At 37.4% G+C, this 26,812-nt stretch overlaps 1 protein-coding gene across 1 annotated transcript in view; it reads right to left on the bottom strand.

The window, feature by feature from the left end:
- DNAH14 (dynein axonemal heavy chain 14) overlaps positions 1 to 26,812 on the bottom strand; it is a 267,453-nt gene that overhangs the window by 138,405 nt on the left and 102,236 nt on the right. The window contains exons 38-43 of the mRNA XM_087957091.1: positions 22,016 to 22,233; positions 16,590 to 16,842; positions 13,783 to 13,903; positions 9,854 to 10,083; positions 4,546 to 4,662; positions 3,753 to 3,905 (exon numbers count right to left, since the gene is read on the bottom strand). Coding sequence (XP_087813217.1) covers positions 3,753 to 3,905; positions 4,546 to 4,662; positions 9,854 to 10,083; positions 13,783 to 13,903; positions 16,590 to 16,842; positions 22,016 to 22,233 — 1,092 coding nt within the window. The remainder of the gene's footprint in view (positions 1 to 3,752; positions 3,906 to 4,545; positions 4,663 to 9,853; positions 10,084 to 13,782; positions 13,904 to 16,589; positions 16,843 to 22,015; positions 22,234 to 26,812) is intronic.

The following is a 26,812-nucleotide window of genomic DNA, read 5'->3' as shown; positions in this document are numbered from 1 at the left end:
ATCAATTATCACATTAAACAAGAGGAAAACCTTCTAAGCACCAATTCCACCCGTGCTTTTTACAATTTTGTAAACAACAAACTAAAAGACTCAAGGTCTATCCCACCCTTGATAGGACCTGATGGTAAAGACTGCAACGACGACACCATTAAAGCCAACATCTTTAACACATTCTTCGGCTCAGTATTTGTAAACAGCAATGGATCATGCCCAGTATTTCCTAGCCGTACCACAGATAACAACAATGATCTAATACATATCGATTTTACAGAAGACAATGTTGAAAAAGCACTACGCAATCTAAAACCATCTCTATCTACTGGACCGGATGGAATATGTGCCTACTTCTTAAAAAAGCTATCCACTGTCATAGCCAAACCTTTAAGCATAATCTTTGAAAAATCTTTCAGGACCAGCTCCTTGCCTAACCTATGGTCACAAGCCACAGTCATCCCCATCTTCAAAAAGGGAGACCCCAGCCTAGTTGAAAATTACAGACCAATCTCCTTATGCTGCGTCACCTGTAAAGTCATGGAATCAATTATTAACCAATCCATCATCCTCCACTTAGAGACAAACAACCTACTCTCCAATAAACAATTTGGTTTCAGAAAAAAACTATCCTGTAATCTGCAACTCTTACACTGCAAAAACATATGGACGACACAACTCGACCAGGGCAAAGCAATAGACGCAATCTACATAGACTTCTGTAAAGCCTTTGATTCAGTGGTACACGACAAACTACTCCTAAAAATAAAATCCTATGGTATCTCTGGACAACTGAATAACTGGATAGAAGCATTCCTGGCAAACAGACAACAAATGGTCAAAATTGGGAGCGTCCTATCAAATTCTGTACCTGTCAATAGTGGTGTCCCCCAAGGCAGTGTTCTAGGACCAACTCTCTTCATACTCTACACAAATGACCTCTGTGATCATATTAAGAGCAATTGCGTTCTTTTCGCTGATGATGTAAAGCTGTTCAATACCACAGACAATACTGCTACCCTACAAAAAGATCTTGACTATGTATCAGAATGGTCAAACAAATGGCAACTTCAAATCTCAACAAATAAATGCTCTGTCTTACATATTGGCAAAAAAAATCAGAAAATAAAATACAAGCTGAATAGTCAAGATCTTGTTGATGACCCAAGCTCTGTAAAGGACCTTGGAATACTCACCTCTAATGATCTAAGTGCTAGAGCCCACTGCAACTACATAGCCAAAAAGGCATTAAGAGTTGTTAACCTAATCCTACGTAGCTTTTTCTCTGGTAATATCACACTACTAACCAGAGCATACAAAACATTTGCTAGACCAATACTCGAATACAGTTCATCAGTCTGGAACCCACATTACGTATCTGATATTACCACAATTGAGAAAGTCCAGAAATATTTCACAAGAAGAGTTCTCCACTCCTCTACTCGTTGTAGAATACCTTATGCCACCAGACTTGAAATTCTAGAACTAAAAACCTTGAATTACGCCGTCTTCGGTCTGATTTAAGCATGGTATATAAAATCATACATTGCAATGTCCTACCTGTCAATGAATACTTCAGCTTCAACCATAACAACACAAGAGCACAAATAGATACAAACTCAAAGTTAACCGCACCAAACTTGATTGCAGGAAATACGACTTCAGCAATAGAGTGGTCAATGTCTGGAATACTCTACCCGACTCTGTAGTTTCTTCCCCAAACCCCAAAAACTTTAACCTTAGACTGTCTACTATTGACCTCACCCCTTTCCTAAGAGGTCTGTAGGGGGCGTGCATAAGCGCACCAACGTGCCTACCGTCCCTGTCCTATTGTTTCTCTTATTCTTCTTTTATTTTTCTTATATGTACCCATTTCATGTATTCACAACTATGTATACACTTATACTTATTATCTTGTAAACAATTGGCAAATCAAATAAATAAAAATAAATTAATAAAATGCTAGAACTTTAGATATCAACAGAGAATGTTTAACCCGTGTCACCTCCATTGAAAGAAAAACAAACCTAAAGAGGAAGTTGAAAAAGGGAGAAACAAGTAGTGTTCTGATACTTCCTGAAGTATTTAAAGTATACACAGCCATTTTGCCCCAAAGATTGAGTAATGTAGATAATGGAAGACTAGGGACATGCTATTATAGGCCCCAAAGTAAGCAAATTAATCCAGCAACTTGCATTATTAGTTTGCTCATTATGGCAAGTAAACTTTATGCAAAGTACCCTTTAATTAAATAAAGTTATTACAATATCTCGTAGATGACCCTCACTCTGTCAAGGACCTAGGAGTACTTATCTCAAATGTTCTAAGCCCAGAGCTCACTGTAACAGCATTGCCAAGAAGGCTTTAAGAGTTGTTAACCTTATTTTGCGAAGCTTCTTCTCCAGCAACATTGAATTGTTAACTAGGGCATACAAAACCTTTGCCAGACCAATTGTCAAATACAGCTCGTTCACCTGGAACCCACACTGTACATTGGACATTAACACAATTGAGCGGGTTCACTTTAGAGGTATTTCTCAAGAAAAGCACTCCACTCCTCCACTCACAATAGAATTCCCTATGCCTCTAGGCTCAACATTTTGGGCCTGGACAATCTAGAACTGTGCCACCTGCAGTGCGATCTAAGCATAGTACACAAAATTGTCTGTAAAACGTCTTACTTGTCAACAACTTCTTCAACCTCAATCACAATAATACACAGGCAAACAACCGATACAAACTCAAGGTAAACCGCTCCAAACTCAATTGCAGAAAATGCAACTTCAGCAACAGAGTGGTCAATGCCTGGAACTCCCTACCCGACTCCATTGTTACAGCCTCAACCCTTCACAGCTTCAACCTCAAACTGTCTACTCTGCACCTCACCCCATTCCTAAGAGGTCTGTAAGGGGGAATGCATAAGTGCAACAGCATGCCTACCATCCCTGTCTTACTGTCCCCCTTTATCTGTATTTACTCCCTTTGTTCTTGTTTATGTTCATACTTATACTTGTTATGTTGTACATGTTTGACAAACAAATAAATATTAAAACTAATAATAATAAAGTGTTTTAATATAATGAAATTATATTTTAAATAATTAAACTGTTCAAAATTAAAGCTAAAAATTAAAATTATTATTATCAGTCAGATTTCAACCAAGGCTAGTTATTGGTTCATCTTGTGTTGATTTTTCCATAATACATTGTACACTTACATTTTAAAAAAGAATTCTATCTTCCTAAATCATCTGATAACCTGATAACTATGTTCTGCATGAGAATTATATAATAATTCTCTTGACACTATCAATAGGTCCAAGAAGAGTAATTCAAGCCCCTGTCACTTACTGGGAGAAGGAAAGTTTCCCAAGAAATCTAAAAGGTATAAGTATAGTTTGTAAATAAAAGGAATTTAAAGTGACTGGATTAAATGCCTCATAACTATGTTATAAGCTAGAGGTGGGTGGTTTTTTTTTTTTTGCAATCTTAACTTTCCACGTGTTGAAAATAACAATTACATTCCAACTATTCTCAGATAATGCAAAATTCTATGTTTTACAGTTCTTAGATTTATTTTAAAAATTCAGTAAACCAGTATGGGCATTTTAACTTACCTGCACAAGAGTTCTATAGTTATCTTTATGACTGGGCTTTCAAATAATAGAATGAAAATATTATACAAGAGTAATCCAACAATTAATTGCAAGTATTTGCAGAAGACAGTCTATTTTGTTTTTCAATATTTAAATATGAACTTACCTATAATCAGTACTGGATGTTTTGACAATAAAAGAAGACTTGCTAGGAAGCTGTGGCGAATAGTATCAATATTGGGAATAAATGCAGAGGCCTCTATTTTCTTTTCTTGATTTTCTAACATGTTATTATCAGAATCGGAAATATCTGATGTCTCTGAAGTTTAAAAGATTACAATAATTATTTTAAAATATATTTAAAAAGTAAAATATTGTAAATCACGGCCAGATGAAAAAATAGATAGATGAGGGGTTCCAAAGATCAATTAGGCTATGACATTCAAGATTACCAGAAAAAAATGTATTTTAATATTGCCTTCTAACCTTCAAGTCACTGAATAGGCAGGAAAAAGGATGGGCAGAGATGATTGAAAGTACAGATAAATAGAAGCGGATGGAGAAATTATATAAATCCTGGTAAAATTTACTAGTTAGGTAATACCGAGCTTTGTGAGGAACTTATGTTTGTTGAAGTGATAACGGTTGTCTATGAACAGAAATTGGTTCTTTTTAGAAGTAATGACAATGACATTTTCAGCTCTTAGTGGTTCAAAATTTACTTGTATGTCTAGGTATCTATTCTCAATCATACAGTATTATGCTTTAATTTCTAGAGTTAGGCTTCAGCATCTAGGATTGAATTTATCTCTGAATAAATTAACATTGTTCTCCTCCCAAACACTGAATGCCTCACTTCATCTTTCAGAAATATGTGTTTCTAAACCCTAAACTTATTAAATGTTTTCCAGGACTTTCAAAATAATTTAATAACATGAAGCAACTACAACTATACTCACCTTTCTGGATAAGAAATTGCGTGCTGGGAACTAAATGTCCCCATGGTTCAAATTCTCCTGTTTGTAAATCCACAAAATAATCAAAAACAGTTTTATCTCCAGGTGGCATCTGGATATCTGAAAGTTCAAAAAGTGAGCCATGTTTTATTACATAAATAATGTAAAATTAATGGGTGAATAGGGCATATTTTCTATAAAGATAGATAGATAGTTAGATAGATAGAATTCTTTATTGGCCAAGTGTGATTGGACTCTCAAGGAATTTGTCTTGGTTGATATGCTCTCAGTATACATAAAAAGAAAAGATACATTTGTCAAGAGTCAAGAATCATAAGGTACAACACTTAATAATAGTCATAGGATACAATAAGCAACCAAATCATATTAGGAAACAGTCAATAAAAATCATAAGGATACAAGCAACAAAGTTGCAGTCATACAGTCATAAGTGGGAGGAGATGGGTGAGAAGGATGGGAAGATTAATGGTAATGCAGACTTAGTAAATAGTTGTGTTGAGGGAATTATTTGTTTAGCAGAGTGATAGTGTTCGGGGAAAAACTGTTCTTGTGTCTATTTGTTCTGGTGTGCAGCGCTCTATAGCATCATTTTGAGGGTAGGAGTTGAAACAATTTATGTCCAGGATGTGAGCGGTCTGTAAATATTTTCACAGCCCTCTTTTTGACTCATGCAGTATACAGGTCCTCGATGGAAGGCAGGTTGGTAGCAATTGTTTTTTCTGCAGTCCTAATTATTCTCTGAAGTTTATGTTTGTCTTGTTGGGTTGAAGAACCAAACCAGACAGTTATAGAGGTGCAGATGATAGACCCAATAATTCCTCTGTAGAATTGTATCAGCAGCTCCTTGGGTAGTTTGAGCTTTCTGAGTTGGCGTAGAAAGAACATTCTTTGTTGCGCTTTTTTGATGACGTTTTTGATGTTAGGTGTTCAATTTAGGACTTGAGTTATGATAGAACCTAGAAATTTGAAGGTCTCTACTGTTGATACTGTATTGTCTAGTATTGTAAGAGGTGGTAGTATGGAAGGGTTTATCCTAAAGTCTACCATCATTTCAATGGTTTTGAGTGTGTTCAGTTCCAGATTGTTCCGGTCACACCACGAGGCAAGTTGTACAACCTACCGTCTGTATGCGGATTTGTTGTGGTCTCGAATGAGACCAATCACTGTTGTATCATCTGCAAACTTCAGTATTTTAACAGATGGATCATTTGAGAGGCAGTCATTGGTATATAGGGAGAAGAGAAGTTGGGGGGGGGAGGCTGTGTTAATTGTACAAGTATCAGGTGTGATTCTGTCTAGCTTCACCTGCTGCTTTCTGTCTATGAGGAAGCTTATGATCCACTTACAAGAGTGTTCAGGTACTGCTGGCTGATTTGGTTTAGTTAGCAGAATGTCTGAAATGATGGTATTGAATGCTGAACTAAAGTCTACAAAGAGGACCCTTGCATAGTTTTTGGAGATTCAAGGTGTTGTAGATTGTGGTGCAGATCCATATTAACAGCATTATCTGTTGATCTATTTGCTCGATTTATTTGCAAATTGCACGGGATCTAACAGTGGATCTGTGATGGTTTTCAGGTGGGACAGCACTAGCCTTTCAAAGGTTTTCATAACTACAGATGTTAGAGCAACTGGTCTGTAGTCATTCAGTTCCCTGATGGAGGTGCTTCTTTGGCACTGGGATGATAGTACAGCATTTGAAGCAAGAAGGAACATAGCACATCTTTAGTGATCTATTGAAGATTTGGGTGAAGATGGATGCCAATTGGTCAGCACAGACTTTTAAGCAAGAAGGAATTATCTTGTCTGGGCCTGGTGCTTTTCCTGGCTTTTGTCTGTGAAATAGATCTTGCACTTCTTTTTCTGTTATCACAGAGGTTGTGAACCCAATGGGTTAGGGTTAGGGTTAGACTATAAGTGTATAGCAGATATGTTTCTGTCATATAACCCCACCCTACCCACTCCTTTGCACTGGCTTGAATGTATGTAGATTCAAAGCAGGAGGAGTGAACCTGGATCTAAGATCCTGCTAACAGCTGACTTATGTTCAAGCAAGCTCAAATACCCCTCCTCCCTTTCAGGTTGTTGGAGGTGAAACATTCACTGTGTGCATTTGAACATTCCTGAGACCAGGATTCTGACCCAGTGGTGGGATTCAATTTTTTTACTACCGGTTCTGTGGGTGTGGCTTATTTTGTGGGCGTGGCTTGGTGGTCGTGTGACTGGGTGGGCGTGGCTTGGTGGTCATGTGACTGGGTAGGTGTGCTTGGTGGTCATGTGACTGGGTAGGTGTGGCCAACTCAATGTCACTCACATCAAGGGGTGTCTCACCTGGCCCCTCCCCTCCCAGCCATTCCTTGTCACGCAGCCTCAACTTATCTATAGTTCTGTAAAAATGTTGTTCACCTTTTTTGACTTTATTATCTGCATACTATAGATGTACTTTCATGGACCACTGAAAGGAGGAAATGGCTCACATGCTTTACCCAAGAGTGTGATAGGCAACAGGCTTTTAAGGGGCTGCCACAAAGAAAGGGGGACAATGTATTTTCCAAAGAAGCAGAATGCAAACAAGAAGCAATGGATTTCCATTGCTCTCTGAACAGAGAGAAGCAACCTAAAACTAAGGAAAAACTTCCTGACAGTGAGAACAATTAACCAGTGGAACTGCTTGACTCCAGAAGTTCTTGGTGCTCAATCACTGGAAGTTTTTAAGAAAAGACTGGACAGCCATTTCTCTGAAATGGTATAAGGTTCACCCCAAGGTCCCTTCTGTTATTCTGTTATTCTGACACCTTCCCCAGGATTTCTACTGAGAGTTTGGCATCCTCAGTTTTCTTGACTGAGCTGGGGGTTGGACTAGAAGACCTCCAAAGTCCCTTTCAACTCTTGTTAAACACATGTGTATTTATGCTCTGCACTATTGACATTGAATGCATGTAAACCCTGAAAAATATGTGGTAGCCCTGGGCAAAAGAAAGGCAGAAAAATCACTCTAGGTGTAGGAACAGTATAAAATATTAACACATGATAAATAATGGAACAATTAAAAATAATACCACAGAGTTTTCTCTCTCTCCCTATTTTTTTCTTTCTTTCTCACTCTTTCTCTGTCTTTCTTTCTTGGTCTCTGTTTTTCTTTCTCTCCCTTCCTCTTCCTCTCTCTCTCTCTCTCTCTCTCTCACACACACACACACACACACATACACGGAGCACTTTTGTAGCTTAACAGGCATGCATTTTGAAGCAGCTCCTTTAAATTTCTCCAAGGCTGGAGGGGATTCCCCCACCCCCTCTGTCAGACCACACTCCTTCTCACTCCAGGCACTTTAATTCACAAGGGGAAAGCGATACTTGCAGCGTCCATGGGGAATCCTTAGAGAAGTTTAAAGGACCTGCTTCAAAATGCATTTTTGTTAAGTTGCAAAAGTGCTCCAAGGCTGGATTCAGCCCCACCCCCTCTGTCAGCCCACACTCCCTTTCATTCCAGGCACTTTTAACTCACAAGGGGAAAGCAATACTTGCAGCATCCATGCCTTTCTTCCTTTCCCTCGGGGAGAAGGAGGACGCGAGGAATGGAGGCTGCTGCGCCCATGCCTTTCTTCCTTTCCTCCCAGGAGGAGGAGGACGCAAGTGGTGGTGGTCCAGGGGGACAAAAGAAAGAAATCGGCTGGCTAGTCTTCTCTTTCTCTGCCGGTTAGTTCTGTATGGCCAAGGAAGAGGAGATCAACTGGCCAAAGGGGCGGCTGCTGGAGGCGACTCTTTTTCGGTCTCCAGTTGCCTTTTCAGCACAGAAATCCTCCCCAAATTGACTGGCTGGTCGTCTTTTTCTCTGCCTATTTGTTCCGTATGGCAGAGGAGACGACCAGCCAGACGATTCGGGGAGGATTTCTGTGCTGCGAAAGAGGCAGCTACAGATTCTGGCTTCGCTCCGCTTCTCCAACAGTCTGGTACCTCCCTGTTTTATGCGCCAGCCACTTGGACTTGCCGTGCCCAGCAAAAGAACAGGGTGTGCTTTTTTCAGTGCAGCTGCTAGACTGCAGCTGCACCGAAAAAAGCACGCAGCAGCTGCCCGCATCTCGCGACAAGTGGGACGAGGACCCCCGGAATATCCACTCACCCACCTGCTGGCTGGGCCGGGCTGAAAGAAGCACGTCTGCGGGGAGAAGGAAGAAAATGTGCTCCAGGAGGGCAGCAGGTGGGTGGATGTCCCGGGGCTGCTGCACATGCACACTGCATGTATAGCAGTTGCACATGCAGTGCACATGTGCAGCAGCCCTTGGACATCCACCCGAGCTGCGCCATGGCTGCCACGTGGTAAGGAAAGCTAGGAGAGCGACCAGGGCAAGTGAGAGACTGGGCGCCTGGGCGACCGGGTTGGGGGCGTGGCCAGCCAGGGGTTGCCACTGGTTTGGTGACCTATGCCAAATAACCACTACCGGTTTGCCTGAATAGGTGCGAACTGGTTGAATACCACTTCTGGTCTGACCTGAGCAAGGATTAACAAAACTGTTTTAGAATACAATGTAATTATATAATATTACAACAAATTGGAGATATTTAAGAAATGCATAGGCAAAGCTTAACATCTAGCTTGCTATAGTCTAGCAGGAGAAGAATCTGAGAGCATGTCTGTTGTGCCTATGTGCCTGGGAAGAAAGGCAAAAGGGAGTGTCTCAATTAGCATTCTTTTAAGCTAAAAGCCTATAAAGAAATGACACAACAGTTAACTCAAAACTCTACAAGCATGTTTCAAAAATTTTCTTTAAAAAAAATTAATTATATTTATATTAATGGTTCTGTTGCTAATTGATAGGCTTCTCATATGTGTATTCATATTGCAATAATGCTAATTTAACTAAACTAGTCTATGCATTGCTGACCAGCAGCAAGTTCCAATGCTTTTCACCTGCCCTATTAATATCTTTGTATAAAAAGAAATTGAATCCCAGGTCCTCTTACATGAAATATCTGACTTTTCCATTGTTCTGCATGTCTTCTCTTTCTCAGCTAGCATATTCAATTGGAATCTCTTCTGTATTCAAAATCTACAGTTACACAGATGCTACTTACATATGTATATACACATGAAGATATAGATAAGTAGATATATTTGTCAGCTGCATTATTTTGGAAACCAAACTATATAGTTCAGCTTCATTGAAATGTAATATCTTTGGCCCTTTCCTGTTCCACTAATTTGTTACTTAATATAAATATTTATTCAGTTAATGGAAGTAGAATATACACAGTAACTATATTGTGAAAGCACTAGAAATTTAGAACTTACTAGTAGGTGGTTTTTTGTCAAATAATTCACGAACAAGATAATTGAAGTCAGATGTTACATGTGCAAGTTCATCTTGGCTAGTGTTTATATCAATGAGAGTTTCACCTTCATGCTCTTCCTCTCGTTTTAAAGTTCCTCCAACAGCCCAAGTGAATGCAAATATGAAAATTTTCCCCAATAATATGAGCATTTTATTAGGCTCCTTTTCCCACAACCATATCTCACCGCCCCTGAAATGAATGAATAAAGAAGTTATCTTAATACAAACTTGTTGCTAAACATAAAAAGGATACTGTATTTATACTGTACTTTTGCAAGTTAATTTTTTAAAATCCTGAATATTTTATTATTTATGAATGAACTGGCTTTTTACACAGGCTTTTGGTGAGGAAGAGTGAGATCCCACACTTTATTGGCTTGCCATCTTTTGTGGTTTACTGATTTCATTGTAATTTGTTTGATTGTTATGAGCTGCCCACAGCCACTGAGAGACAGATGGCATACCAGTTTAATAAATCATTGACAAAATCACCACCAGACACATTAGTAAAATCATTAAACCTCAAAAAAGGCACTGTATTGGGCTTCGGAGGCGGTGGGGTTTCGCGATCTCTGCGATCCCCGCCGCGCTAGCCGCTCTTGGTTCCTCCGACCCAGACGGGTCCGGAGGATAAGGTTCCCCCTTAGAGGCAACCGAAGACAGGGAGGATCCGGACAAGGGGTTGGGGTGTTCGCAGACCCCTTCCCCACCCGGCATAACCTCCTTTTCTCAAGTCGGTCCAGCGGCGGTCAGCAATGGCCGCCACGAAGAAGCCAGCAACCGGACAAGATCGTGCTGGAGGAAGAAGGAGAAATTTTTGAAGCGAAAGTTTTTTTGGCTGAACTGGGATTAGAAGATATATTTAATACCCTGAAATCTAAGATTTGGGTTTTTGTTTGAAAGATACTTTGTTTCCAGAAGAGATTGGCAAGCGGCGAGTGAAAGTGTTTTCAAGTGAAAGTTTACTCTCCTTCCACATGGAATTAACAAATGAATGCTGAAAATACTACTATTCTATAAAAGGTAAAAATCTAAAGCTTCTTGTTATAAATGGGAAGGGAGAGGACAAAAGGAAAATTTATACTAAGATTTTGTTGAAGGAGATGCCTGGAAGATTTTAGAGATTGGAAGTTACTGTAATAAGAACTTAAAATACAGACTGGTTTTCTTTTTCTCCCTTTGCAACTGATTTTAACCCAGGAAGAAGGGAAGAACTTTGTGCTTTGTTTGGATTGTTTGGTGACTTTGGGACTTTGGGATTTGCTTTAAGCTTGGAAATATCTTTGGCTGTTTTAAGAAGAAGAAGAAGAGGATTTACAATGACTTTATCTGCTGATGAACTGAGAGAGGAATATGGCAAAATAAAGAAAGACGATGTGGGAGAAATTTTTTGCTTTTTAGAAATGGCGCTTGCTACTTATCAGCAAATACAACATTTGATGGAAGGAGAAGAAGAAGAAGAAGCCATCTTTAATGAACCCATAGAGGTGCTTAAGAAAGGAAGAAGAAAGAAAGGGGAAAAAAAGGATATAAGACTTTAAAAAATATCTAAGAAAGAGAAAAATAAGATGCAAAATCAATATAAGGCTAGAAAGCAAAAGGAAAGAGAAATACAACAGAGAGGGGAAGTTAAGGGGGGTAAAAAGACCAGATGGGATAAGACAGGGAGGAAGAAGGGGGAAAAAGGCCACGAGGGTATCAAACAAGATGTGAAAAAGAAATGGTTTTTTAGGGATAAAGGGTAATATAATTTGGTTTTAAAAGGATTCTGCAAGGTACATATGATAGTATTGTAGTATCTGTATTAGAAATAGAAAATTATAATTTTATTTGAGTAAAGACTAAAATATTAAAGGATTAATAATGGTAGAATTTAAGATTTAATAAAATATTAAAAGGAAGGTCTAAAATATTTAGATTAAATATAGATTTTAATTGACTATTGTGTGGATGTTAGTATGAATATATTATTGTAATATTTGCTTTTGAAATAGATAATTGGAATGTTATGAGATTTAATGTTTAATGACATATTTAATTATGTTATGGATTCACTATTTTCTTTTTGTAAGTAGTATGTACTAAGCAGAATCAGATAGGGAATTTGGAGTTACCTTAAATGTTAATTTAGAGGTGCGATGGAAAGGCATCATACTTTGATTTGTGATTTCAGGAGAAATTCTTTTATTTTATTATGGGGAATGAAATATATAGACAATTGGAAAACAATGGACAAAGGATAGAAATATAATGATTTAAATTAAGTTAATAAACAAAATAGAATTAAGAAGAGAGGAAAGCGGGGAGAAGTTATAAAGAAATTACAGAATGGTAATTAAGATAGGTAATGGCATATAAGATGAATATGAATTTAATTGAAGTCCATACAAAGAGTGGTAATCCGGGGCCAAGCTACTTTTTTGAAAAAGAAGTTTTACTTTATGTGTTTTGTGTGTCTATGTTTATGTGAGATTTAGTAAAACCTTGGAGGAAAGCGGGAGGAGAATAATTGCAAACAAGACAGAGGGAAATATGAATATGATGATTAAATTTAATGAGAAGAAATGAGAGTGTTAAAAGATATTTAAGTAGAAATGGGATATATTAAAATTACACTGTATAAAATATTGTATTATCTGCCTTGTAAAAATTTACAAGGGAAAGAGGTTTAATGTGTACAAGGTTTATGTTTTGTTTGTCTTCAAAAATTAATAAAATTTGTTTTAAAAAAAAAGGCACTGTATTTATCCTTTTGTAAGACTTAATACCTTAGACTTAAGGTATAAAGAATTGGCTTGCCATCTTGTATAATTTGCCAGTTTTATTGTAATTTGTTAGATTGTTATGAGCTACCCATAGTCATTGAGAGTCAGATGGCATACAAGTTTAATAAATTATTGTTAGTGTTATTATTTGGTCTGATATGATAGTTTAGTATTTTTCATTATTTTAATGGTATTTGGGTTAGTTAATTGGTATTGTATTTTTTTGCAGGAAATGAGCTGAGTAGCATTATGTTTTTTTAAAAACAATAAAACCTGAATGGGTGCAAAAAAAAGAAAGAAAAATCTCAAATGATTACAAATATACACAAAAAGGATTTAGAGTTTTTAGCTTGGTGAGGAGGCAAGTAAGGTAAAAGATAATAGGATGTAAAAAACCATGCATCTTTCATTGTACCCCTCTTCCATTGTATAAGAATATTGTGTTAGCCATTAAAACTAGATGCAGAGAGATTTGAAACATTGGCAAACAAATTGGTCAATGATTTAGATAGTTAAAAAGGAAACTAAGCAAATTCATGAAGGATCAGTGGGTCCTAGTCTTGATGGTTGATTACTGTCTTCTATATCATGGGCAGCATTCCTTAAACATCAGATGCTAAATAGCAAATGTGGAAGAGAACCCATATTTGCAAGGTTCCTGAATGCATGTAGCTGACCACTATTATACACCAGTAGTGGGATGCAAATTTTTTTGCTACTAGTTCTGTGGGCATGGCTTGGTGGGTGGATACTGTATGGCAGGGGAAGGATACTGTAAAATCCCCATTCCCTCCCCACTCCTGGGGAACGGCTACTGCAAAGTCTCCATTCCCTCCCCACCCCACTAACCTGCTTTCCAGCTCCATTCTCCTGTGCAGAGCACCAAAAGAAGACCCAGCCGATCAGCTGGGACTTGGGAGGCAGAGAATAGGTGGTGGTGGGGCCAGTCAGAGGTAGTATTTGACGGTTCTCCGAACTACTCAAAATTTCCACTACTGGTTTTCCAGAACTAGTCAGAATCTGCTGAATACCACCTCTGTTATACACCATGCTGAACTAGAAGAGCCATTAACCTATTTCAGCAGGAATGTGAATAAATGCTTATGTTCTCATAATTCACTTACCTTTTCTTCATTATTGGTGGGACTCTTCCACTGAATGAACTGAATGTTTGTAAAAATTGGGGATAATCCCTCTGGTTTATTGTTGAAAAACTCACTGTGCTGCTTTGTCGTCTTTTCTTACCTGTAATATAATGTTTCTAATTATATATTTGACTCTTTCATTAAATAGTTTAATACATTCTACAATTTAATTATACTTTCCTCTATAATTGATTTTATATTTTGATTACACTGAATACATTTTACTTTTATTTTAATCTACTACATCTACTGAAGATGTATCTACAATTCTACTTGAATTGTAGATACATCAGTATATAGTGTTTCAATATTATTTGTATGTATACACACACACACACACATATACATATACACACACATATATATATATATACACACACACACATACATACATACATACTTTGGTTAAAGTCACTTGGAGATGGGATTCTATAGTATTTCCAGCAAAAAGCAGGAAATGTTGCTTATATTTTGTTATTATTCTCCTGTATTATGTTAACTAAACGGTTAGTAAATACTCCCTAACATATGATTGTTTTTATCAATTTTTGGCACAACACATTTTGCATTAGATATTAAAGAAACAGGCAACATAAAACATAAGGAGAATAGTAAAAAAATACAAGCAACATTTCCTGCTTTTTGCTGGAAATCCTATAGAATCCCATCTTCAAATTACTTTAACCAAAGCAAGGATGTATAAATGTGAGCAAGTTGATTAAATTGATTTCAGTATTAAGGTGATTGGAGTAACATTCACAAAGGGAAAACTTCCTGTTTCCTTTAGCTACTTGGGCTCCTTGAAATTCCTCATTCCTTCACACCCAAATTATATTTAAAGAAAGTTAATGAATAAATTTTAACATGTGTTATGTCTGTATGGTTTATTATTATTATCTATACATATCAAGAGTTAGCTCTGAAAATTTCTTCTTCTTCCATTAACTAGGGGTTATCAATCTTTTTTCCTCATGGTCTTCCTTTAAGTGTCATTTACATTTGTGATTCCCCTCATAATCACTGTTTGCTGGGAAAAAAATATTAAATATTTATTTATTAAATATTAAATATCTGGAATTTTGTATTGAACAATGCTATAGAAATTAATATGATTGAGATATGAACCATCCATTTAAAAACCTTAATGCTCAGTTACATCGGGACTCCTCCCTCAAGATTACTGCTGAATGGTAGAAAGATTTTTTTCTCCTGCCCATGATCTACTGATTTTGCTTTCAAAGCTATTTCAGTCTTGAAGATTGCAGTTCCTAGCGGGGACTACTGGAAAGTTAGGTCATCCGTTCATCTTTTCCTCTTGACAAATTGTTTATTTTAATATTACTTTGGTTTTAACTACACTTTTTGAAGTTTGCTTTTTATCTTTAAATTAACAAGCTTGTTGAATGCTGGTTTATTTTATCCCCTGCTGGACTTTATCTGTATTTTTTTTGTCTCTTTCCTTTTATTTATTTTGCTGTTTTGAATAATTCTTGTTTCTCCATAAGGAAGTCACAGCATGTTCTTGAGTAGTGAAAGTGTTCTGACTTGATTTACATTAATGTAAGACTTTAACTATATAGATTTTGCATTTTATTAATTTGCTTATTAATTTTGAACTTCTTTTGTTAATTTTCTTTTAATTTTGGATTGAAATTTTAAAAAAGTATTTTCCCTGCTTCTCTATTTTCTCACTCTGAGGAATATCACTTCAACAGTCTTAGATCTCTGTCTTTGAAGAGTTTTTTGAAAACTTTTTGAAAAAGTTTGACAAAATAATAATGGCTACAAAAATGCATGTAACAGCAGTTACACCAGATTTACAAAAGGAACTTGGTTTGAAACTGGCAGATTCAGTGGGGAAGATTGAAAGAAATATGGATTTTACAGATTAGAACTGACTGAGTGGATAAGTGATAGATTGGTTTCCTCTAAGAGTGAAGGAGATTAGGGAATGGATTTATTACGTTCAACTGATATATTTTTTTGGTCTGGACTCTTTTGGGAAGATAGATTGATTTTGGAGAATTGATTTATTATATTTAGCCAGACCACAATTGACATTATTAAAATGTTATTAAGAAGCAAATAAGGATATTTGATCCAGGATGAATCAGAGTTAACTATCAGAATGATTTGGGATAGATAAGAACCCGTGGTAAACGTTCTACGGGATAGATAGAATAATAGTTTGTTAGCAGAGGGTTTTGAAATTTTAATGTTATTTGTTGTTGTTGTTGTTGATCTATCTGTTAACTATTTTGTCATTAATATAGTAGATAGATGACAGGCCAATAATTTGCAAATAGAATTATAAGTTTAAAAATTTCTGGGCCTATTTCACAAGGGATGGAAAACTATTGTTACAACATATATAATCAGTATGCAAGTAGGGCTAATAATAAGTATATATGTGTTTGTATCCTTTTTAAAGCACTTATTAAATGTCCTGTTTGTTTTGTTTTCTTTGTTTTTGTAAAAACATTTTTTGAAGTTTTGTATTTTAACTTTTTTGAATAAAACAAAAAAAATAATGTTAACTTACATTAACATTGATTATGGTGAGTGGATTTTCCTAATGAGACAACTATTCTTATTTAAATTATCAAATATGGTTTCTGTTTCATTCTTCCCCTGCTTGGAGGACACTCCTAAGATGTGTGGACATCAAGCATTTCACCAGTTATCATCACCATTACTGAGAATTCTAAGAGTTCAAAGTCAAACATATTTCAAGATACTTAGTATGTACAGAATTATGGCATAAACATTTTTTAAAGTTTACTTACTATCTTGTGATACTTGACTTAGTTTCATTACATGAATAAATGAATCGATAATTCTGCAAATGTTCATTACTATCCCCAACTGATGTACAGGAAATGCTTGCATTTTCTTATGTTTATTTAGAAAAGTTAACCCTATCTTTATACTTGAGTGAAATAAACTTTCAAGATATTCAATACAATTTTCTGGTATTATTTCAGAAATGCCTTGCAGCCATGTTTTGACATAAGGCTCCCATCCCAAATCAGCAGGATCCTGCAAATAAATAAAATATATGAAGAGATGTTCAGCAATATATATATTTGAAGATTTCATTTAATTATTTATATATGCAATGTAACATATATATTTTTTAGCCAACAGGGTGATACCCATACTAAGAATGCATACACACACACACACACACACACACACACACGTATGTATGTAAGTGTGTATGGTATTTAGGTTTCTTCGGGTATTTTCTCACATCTTAATATTTGTGCTTTTATTATAGCGACGTTTCAGCAGAATCTCATCTGCCATCCTCAGGCTTGTGTATTGGGTTCTTTTTGATCTTGTGTGTCAGGCTTGGCAGTCGCTATAATAAAAGCACAAATATTAAGACGTGGGAAAATACCCGAAGAAACCTAAATACCATACATATAAATACCTGTGAAAACATAAGGAAACACATGTATGTATGTATGTATGTATGTATGTATGTATGTATGTATGTATGTATGTAAGTATGTATGGTATTTAGGTTTCTTCGGGTATTTTCCCACGTCTTAATATTTGTGCTTTTCCCACGTCTTAATATTTTCCCATGTCTTAATATTTGTGCTTTTATTATAGTGACGTTTCGGCAGAATCTCATCTGCCATCCTCAGGCTTGTGTATTGGGTTCATCTGTGTGTCAGGCTTTTGCAGCTGTTTCTGTTTTAAATTTGGTGCTAGCTTCGTGCTTTGTTAGAATGTTTTTTTCTTCATCCTGATTGGTTGGGAGTCTTGGTCTGTATTTATTGGTCTTGGAGTTTGCTGTGTTCTGTTTGGTTGGTGTTTCTAGTATCTTCTGTCTGTTTTGTAGCATTTTTTTGTCTTGATTGGCTGGCAACATTGTGTTTCGTGTATTGGGGGCTCTTAGCGCAGCTTGGCTTTGCGTGAATGGCCGGCTATCGTTTATTAGGAAGCTAGGTTTCATCTGGCTGGTGGGCTGGGCTGTGTTTGGGCTGGAGGTATCGGGGGGGTCTGTTTGTGCCCAGGTGTTTGCTTGGCTTGTGGTGCGGAGATTTTTTTGTTTGTGAGTGTAGGCTTCCAGATAATTGACAGTCTGGTGGAGTCATCTCTTCTATTCATGTTTTCAGGTCATTTTTCAACCTCTATGGCTTCTCTGATGATTTTGTAGCTGGGGTTTTCTATAATGGCTAGGGTTTTGGTGCCATTGAAGTCGATGCTATGACCTATGGCTTTCATGTGTTGGATTAGTGAGGAAGTGTGTTCCAGCTTTTTAACTACATTTTTGTGTTCATCCAGGTGGGTACTTATTCTTCTGTTGGTCTGTCCGATGTATGTGGCAGGTCATGATGTGCAGGGGACTTCATATATGCCTTGGTTTTCCAGGTCAATTTTATCTTTGGGGTTTCTTAGGATGGCTGCTATTTTTCTGTCTGTTTTGAAGGCAGTCTTGATGTGGTGCCTGTGTAGTATCTTACTGATTTTGTCTGTTGTACCTCTAATGAAGGGCAGGACAGCTGTTCCATAGGTCTGTTCATCTTCTAGGTCTCTATTATGTCTCAGTGTGTTTTTGTGGATCAGGCCTGTGATTTTGCTTCTGTGGAAGCTGTTGGCTGTCAATACTTTGGTCAGGGTGCATAGTTTAGTCTTTATGTGTGTCTTGTCTGCCAGGTGTTTGGTTCTGGCAAGTAGTGTTTTGGCCATGGAGTTTATCTGTGCTAGGTGGTGGTGGGATTGGGTGTTGAGGTATGTGTTTTCTTCTGGTATATGGTGTGTCCTAGTGTGCCATCTCTTATCTCTTTAGGTAAGCAGCATAATGACATAAATACAGTTGTGTCAAAACTGACTAGACCCCAATAGAGCAAGATGTCTATATCATCTTTCAAATCATTTTCTAAATAGCAGCTCATTAGAAGATATATCAATTTCTGAGGCCTGTTTTGCCTGGCAGAGTGCTGCGGGAGGCAGCACCTTTTTCATCTTCTCTTTAGCAGCAATCTGCCAATTAGAAATAGGTGTCCTCCACAATTTGGATGGCTGTTATTCAGAAGAGCCAAAAACATCTGTCTCTTCACTCAGGTCTTTGAGGAGGGACAGTGAGTCCCACCCCGTATTTTATTTATTTATTATTTATTATTTTATTTTATCAAGTGATTATAAGATAACAGGTATAAGTTTAAACATAGTTATGAATACATGAAATGGATACATATAAGAAAAATAAAAAGAAACAATAGGACAGGGACGGTAGGCACATTGGTGCGCTTATGCACGCCCCCTACAGACCTCTTAGGAAAGGGGTGAGGTCAATAGTAGACAGTCTAAGGTTAAAGTTTTTGGGGTTTGGGGAAGAAACCACAGAGTCAGGTAGAGTATTCCAGACATTGACCACACTGTTGCTGAAGTCATATTTTCTGTAATCAAATTTGGTGCGATTAACCTTGACTTTGTATCTATTGTTTGCTCTTGTGTTGTTATGGTTGAAGCTGAAGTATTCATTGACAGGTAGGACATTGCAATATAAAATTTTATGTACTATACTTAGATTGGACTGAAGGCGGCATAGTTCTAGGTTTTCTAGGTCTAGAATTTCAAGTCTGGTGGCATAAGGTATTCTGCAACGAGTAGAGGAGTGGAGAACTCTTCTTGTGAAATATTTCTGGACTTTCTCAATTGTATTAATATCAGATACGTAATGTGGGTTCCAGACTGATGAGTTGTACTCAAGTATAGGTCTAGCAAATGTTTTGTATGCTCTAGTTAGTAGTGTGATATTACCAGAGAAAAAGTTACGCAGGATTAGGTTAACAACTCTTAATGCCTTTTTGGCTATGTAGTTACAGTGGGCTGTAACACTTAGATCATTAGAGATGAATACTCCAAGGTCCTTGACAGAGTTTGGATCATCAACAAGGTCTTGACTAATCAGCTTGTATTTTATTTTCTGATTTTTTTTTGCCAATATGTAAGACAGAGCATTTATTTGTTGAGATGTGAAGTTGCATTTGATTGATTATTCTGATACATAGTCGAGGTCTTTTTGAAGGATAGTATTGTCGGTGGTGTTGAATAGTTTTACATCATCAGCAAAAAGAAAGCAGTTGCTCTTAATATGATCACAGAGATCATTTATGTAGAGTATGAAGAGAGTTGGTCCTAGAACACTGCCTTGGGGGACACCACTGTTGACAGGTACAGAATTTAATAGGATGCTCCCAATTTTGACCATTTGTTGTCTGTTTGACAGGAATGCCTCTATCCAGTTATGCAGTTGTCCAGAGATACCATAAGATTTTAGTTTTAGGAGTAATTTGTTGTGTACCACTGAATCAAAGGCTTTACAGAAGTCTATGTAAATAGCATCAGCTGCTTTGCCGTGATCTAGTTGTGTAGTGTAGGAGTTGCAGATTACAGGGAAAAAAAATTCTGAAACCAAATTGCTTTTTAGAGAGTAGGTTGTTTGTCTCTAAATGGAGGATAATGGATTGGTTAATAATTGATTCCATGACTTTACAGGTGATGCAGCATAAAGAGATTGGTCTGTAATTTTCAACTAGGCTGGGGTCTCCCTTTTTGAAGATGTGGATGACCGTGGCCAGTGACCATAGGTTTGGCAAGGAGCTGGTCCTGAAGGATTTTTCAAAGATTATGCTTAGAGGTTCGGCTATGGCAGTGGATAGCCTTTTTAAGAAGAAGGCACATATTCCATCCAGTCCAATAGATAGAGACGGTTTTAGATTGAGTAGTGCTTTTTCGACATTGTCTTCTGTAAAATCGATATGTATTAGATCATTGTAGTTGTCTGTGGTTCAACTAGGAAATACTGGGCATGATCCATTGCTGTTTACAAATACTGAGCCAAAGAATGTGTTAAAGAGGTTTGCTTTAATGGTGTCATCATTGCAGTCTTTACCATTAGGTCCTTTCAGGGGTGGGATGGACCTTGAGTCTTTTAGTTTGTTGTTTACAAAACTGTAGAAAGCACGTGTGGAATTGGTGCATAGAAGGTTTTCCTCTTGTTTAATGTGATAATTGGTGCATTCAGTCTTTATCCGGTGGCATACATTTTTGTATTTGCTTTTGAAGTTGGCAACGTGACCAGATTTGTTTTTCCATCAAAGTGATTTCTTTTTGGATTGAAACTTCCTTATTGTTATGGGTAATTTATTTTTTCTGGTTTTGGAGTTGTTATTGATACATATAGTTTGATGACTCTTTTGACTTCAAGTAAAAATATGTTGTAATCGTCTTCTACAGTATTGCATCCAGTGAATAGAAGTTGCCAATCAAGAGATGAGAGATCATTGTCTATAAGATCATAGTTGCCCCATGATCATAGGTCTATACGATCATAGGTCTATAAGATCATAGGTTTCAACATCATTTTTATGTAGAAGTTTTTTTTAAAAAAATATGATTCTGTATCCTCAATATGTAATTATGTCAATGCTGCTATTTGTTCTACCTCATTATTCTACTTTCTGTTAGCATTATATATACACAATGATTATTACTGTTAGCATATACATGTTAACTCATAGGAGAGTGAAGTACAAGTTAAAATCTTATACTTTAACAAGATAGAATTCAGATAATTTAGTGCAATGAAGAAATGTTTAGAAAAATGGATTTGGACTCATTAGAAAGTCACATTCTTTAAGAAAAAGGACTAAATAAAACTTCTTGGGGCAACTTGAAATCTCTTCCATATAAATCTGTCATTTGATAATTCTCAGATCTGTTCCTGAGTTTTATTATGCAGAGTTGTTGCTTACTTCCCAAGAATAAGAACAACAAACGCAGAAAAAGTTTACAGTTGTTGCTAGGATCATCCATTTGAATGCCAAAAACCTCTGTTCCCTGCAAAAAACTAAAATGGAAAATATATTTGTAGCAAATAACAAATCAGCAGAAGAGAAAGTGGAAAAAAGTGAGCAATCCCTAATGGCTTAATTCTTGAGATCTTGGTTGGGTCTGATCTCATTAATTTCTAGAATAGTCATGAAATAGTCATGAAATGGAATTATGAAATATTTATTATGGAATATATTTATCTAGTCAAGTGCACACATTTTACATCTGAAATTCATTAAATGGGATTAAACCACCTATCTCTTTGCAAATATAATTATTTTGTTTATTTGCTATTGGCAAATGAAAAATAAAGAATATTATGTGAAAGTATACAATTACTTTTTTAAACAAAACCTACCACGTAAACCATGGCACATCTACTAATTGTGGCTGGATTGGCTTGAGATACACTGTCTACTTCAAATATCACTCTGAAGGCTGATGATAGATAAATTCTTTCACTGTTAGCAAGACATAATGTTCTGCTGTCATCTAGCACAGAATTTAAGTTTTCTATCCAAAGTGGATCTACTGGGCCATCAAGGATAATCCACTGCCAGTCAACAGCAGTTTCACCTAAAAGTGTGTGGGGGGAAAGCATTAATTTTAAATGTTATAGTTTAAACGCATTTAAAAATGTAAAATAGTAATTAAAAACAATTTTATTAAAAAATATTTTAAAAATCACATATCCATTTTTTCCTTTGGAAAACACATTTAAATCTTATTCTCAAATTATCTATTTTCTGATAATCAAATTAGAGAAGAAATGCTTTATTGCTTTTTAAATGGTACATTACAATATGTTAATGGGAACAATAGAAAAATCTGCTATGGGATCATTGTGCCTATATATAACATCTTTTTAAATTGTACCTATAGAAGAGAATAATTGTAGCTCTGGTTTGAAATGAGGAGTGCTTAGTGCTTTCTGATCTTGGTTGTTGTTTTGCAGATGTGTCATTACCCAATTTGAGAACATAGTCAATGCTAGTAGGGAGTGGCGTTTATTCTCGTTTTATATTCTGGTGACTTGTCCTTTTGGTATGGGTGGGAATGATCTTGGTGGTTCTTTTGTTAAGCTTTTTACTATTAGCTTGTTGAGCAGTTACTTTTTGATTTGTTAATATTCGTCTTTGGATGTTGATTGCTGATGAGGAGGTTTTCTAGAACTAATGATATTGTTGATTGTCTTTTTTGAATGGTACATAGATGTTGTTTATGCCTATGTGCCTATTGATGAATGATTTGTTAGAGTGCCAGAATTTCAGGAATTCTCTAGTTTTTGGGTTGGACAAGGATGCTCACAGTTCCCCACTTAAAACTATGATTATATCTGTCATATGACGTGAAATTAAAGAGTTTTCATAATGTCTTTTGTTCTGCAAATCTTCTGCCTGTTGTCCTACATAGTGGCTATTGCAGTCCTTACCCTGTATGTTGTAAAGGACTCACACATCCTTAGTCATCTGTAGATGACACCTTTGTCATAATAAAAAAGGACCAACTGGAGAACACACACAAAACCATTAACAACATTTTGAAATATATAAAATTTACAAGGGAAGAAGAAAACAACATATTATCCATCAGTAGAGACAGCGATGGCAAACTAGAAATAAAAGTTTATTGGAAAACCACCCACACCAAGTGTTCCACTACTAACTCATCAAGTAACAACTCAACTTCCAACAAGAAAAGCTATGTAAGAACACTATTTAGCTGAGCAGAAACATATTGTACCATCCTCACTATCAGAAAAAGGAATCAGATCATCTATATCTTCCAAGAAAATAGATTTCCATGCAACTTCATCAAAAAGTACCTGACCACTCAACCAAATAGAGCACAACCAACCCAAGCTGTGAAAAGGATAACACTCATATATCAAAAACATCTCAGAAACACCAACAGACTATTTACAGTGATGGTTAACTTTTTTGGTGCCGCATGTCCAAAGCGCACATGCGCGTGAATGCATGCGTGAGTGCCCCAAAGGCATTCTAGGGGGGAAATTGTGGTGTTTGGGGAAGGCCCTGCTCCCACGCATGCGTGGCAGAGACCCGAAGACCAGCTGGCTGGTGGGAGACACGCATGCATGCACGGTGGAGCTGGGCTGGAGCGATGGAATGTAAGGACTACAACAGCCACTACATCAGAAGACATTCCTAATTTCACAACACAGACTTAACCATACTTTCACTTGGGAAAAGTGTGATCAACTTAGACCAAACAAAGTCCAAAAATGCTAAAAGAATTCCTGGAAACCTGTAACTCTGATAAAATGGCCATCGATAGACACATAGACATAAACAACATCTATATATCATTCAAAAGAGACAAAAGAGACAAATGTAGGCAATGAAACCTTTGCAAGAAAATAACCCAGCTCTGAGAGCACCAAGGACCTCTAAATTGTATCTTATAGTGCAGAAAGAGACAATTCTGGAGTTTCTGGTACCAGACTTTTAAAAAAATGTTATAGAAGACCAGTTTATTCTAATTAAAAACTTACAGAAGCAACTACATTTGTAAAGAGTAAGTAAAGAGGGGTAACACTTTTTTTCAAGTAAGATTTTTCTCTTGATCATTTAATTTATAACATAGACTTATAAAAAACTTCTTCAAGAAATTAAAATTTAAGAGGTATTATTCTTTGATTCTTTTCTCTGGACATTTTTCAGAAGATGTCTCGCAGCAAATTTTGAGTCTCTCTGTGACATCCCAGAAAAATGCCATTTAGTTTTTCATAAACTATGTCATCGTATTTGGTATCTTTAATAATGCCACAAAATCAAAAGTTATATCACCTGACTTGACAAGCAAAAAAGATGCCTACAATTGCACAAAATTAGTATATTTTGTCATCCCAAAGATACTTTTGCAAGAGGCAACTGGACTTTCTGGTTTTTCTTTGAAGACATTTCACTTCCCATCCAAGAAGCTTCTTCAGCTCTGACTGGATGGTGGGGAATGAAAGGATTTATACTCCTTGCAGACAGCTGGTCATTTGTGTTAGGAATGTAAGTCACCTAACAGTTAGTTAGGTTGGAAAATACATAAACCAGGATAGACATTTTTATACTGTCTCTTTAAGGGAATGCTAAAAGTGTAATTGGGTGTGGTTCCTCAAATGGCCATAAGATGGAGCCAGAAACCTGGGTTGTTTAGTTCCTGTTCTGGTGTTTCTGGAGAGTGTTGCCATTCCTCCATTTTTCCCTATTGACTGTTATTCTTGGATTTGATTTAAGTCTGTTACTGAACTGTTTTTGATACTGGACTTTGTTATTGGATTATCCCTGGACTGAAAACTGACTGCTTTAACTGTGAATGATTTGGACTGCTTGTTTGAACTTTGCTTAACTGTTTTACTGGAAGTAAAAACCTACATTTTACTATACAGTGTATCTGTGTGCTAGTTGTGTGTTATTCTTCACCACTCTCACTACGTCTCCCTGTATGCGCTCATTCTCCTAATGGGGAATCACCTCAACAATTTGCATTCTTTTAGCGAGTTGTTAGGGCCACCTGGAGGATTATCTGTGTCATCATGGTCACCTGAATAGTGTAAATGGGTGTGGAAGCTTCTTGGAACCGTTGAAAGAACTATGTTGTAGACTGGAAGTAGATGTGGTATCCCCCTCTTCTGTTGAGCAAGGGCTGTTCAATTTTGACATATATGGCCTCTTTGACCCCTCTTTCAAACCAGAAGTCCTCTCTGTCCAGATTGTGGATTTTTCTGTCTTCAAAAGAATGGCCTTTGTCTTTTAAATGCAAATGGTTTGCTGAATCTAGTCCTGATGCGTTTGTTCTCCTAAGTTGTGCCATGTTTTGTTTCCCTGATGTATAGATCTGCACATGGATTACTGCATTGACCATGTTGCTCAGTTTGTGTCTAGGTGTTTTATCCTTGGGGTGGAAAACAGGGGTGGGATTCAAATTTTTTAACAACCGGTTCTGTGGGCATGGCTAGGTGGGAGTGGCTAGGTAGGCTTCTTCTTTTTTTTTGCAGCACCCCACCACGCTCTGTTTTTGGGCCTCCAGGGACTCAGAGAAGCCTCCAGGGGGGCATTTTTGTTCCCAGGAGGCTTCCCTGAGGGCCAGAAAGGTAAAAAACAGACCGCCAGGGGGGTGCAGCACACACACATGCCCGCAGGTCCCTTTTTGTCTCCTGGACCTCAGGGAAGCCTCCTGGGCAAAGCAGTAAGACAGCTGGAGGATCGATGTTGGGCACGTGCAATAAGGACTGACTGGGAGGGAGGGGCGGACGGAGAAGGGCGGGGCCAGCCAGGGGCACAATTTGCCAGTTCTCTGAACTGCACAGAATCGTAACAACCAGTTCTATAGAACCACTCCGAACTGGTAGAATCCCACCCCTGGTGGAAAAGCTTCTGCCTTAGTGTATTTTTGTGTTTGCAGTGTGCACGTATGTTGTGTTGGCTGAAGATCCTCCTGAGTTTTTCCAATATTTCTGCAATGTATGGAATGACAATGTTGCTTCATTTATTGTTCTTTTTGTTGTCTGTTATGTAGGAGCTTCTCTAAGGTCCCTGTACACACACACATACGCACACATTTGGAGTCAACACATCTAGCAGACTCTACTGAAACAGAATCAGTAGGAGAGCTGAATATTACATCAGATGCCATTTTGCTAGAATTCAGTGACCATGCACTGGCTTTCATCACTTATAAACCTATTGCCAACTAGAGGCAATAGCAGGGGTGAGATTCTACTGGTTTGAACCGGTTCTATAGAGCTAGGGGTTATGATTCTGCGCAGTTCAGAGAACCAACAAATTGTTCCCCTGGCTGTCTCCACTCCTCTCCACCAGCCCCTCCCCTCCCTGCACAGTCAGTCCTGATTGCACATGCACAACATCACGTACATGCCCAACATTGCTGACTGTGTTCTTCCCTGCCCAGTTACTCCTTAAGGTATTTTTCCCCTCTTGACAATCAGCGGTTCCTATGATCAGCTGTCCTGGGATGCAATAAAGCATTGGTGTCTCCAGCACCCCCCTGTCTCCATTTTTTTTCTTCCTGAGCCCCAGGGAAGCCTTCTGGGAGCAAAAAAAAACAACAACCCAGGAGGCTTCCCTGAGGTCCAGAAGGCCCCCAAAATGGAACATGGGGGGTGGTGCTGCATGCCCCC

Source organism: Notechis scutatus, chromosome 1, assembly GCF_049901735.1.
Source record: "Notechis scutatus isolate UNSWTSFEM ecotype Mainland chromosome 1, rNotScu1.2, whole genome shotgun sequence".
NCBI classification, from domain to species: domain Eukaryota; kingdom Metazoa; phylum Chordata; class Lepidosauria; order Squamata; family Elapidae; genus Notechis; species Notechis scutatus.
Note: the sequence above shows the minus strand (reverse complement) of the source record. Positions and strands in the feature narration are given on the sequence as shown.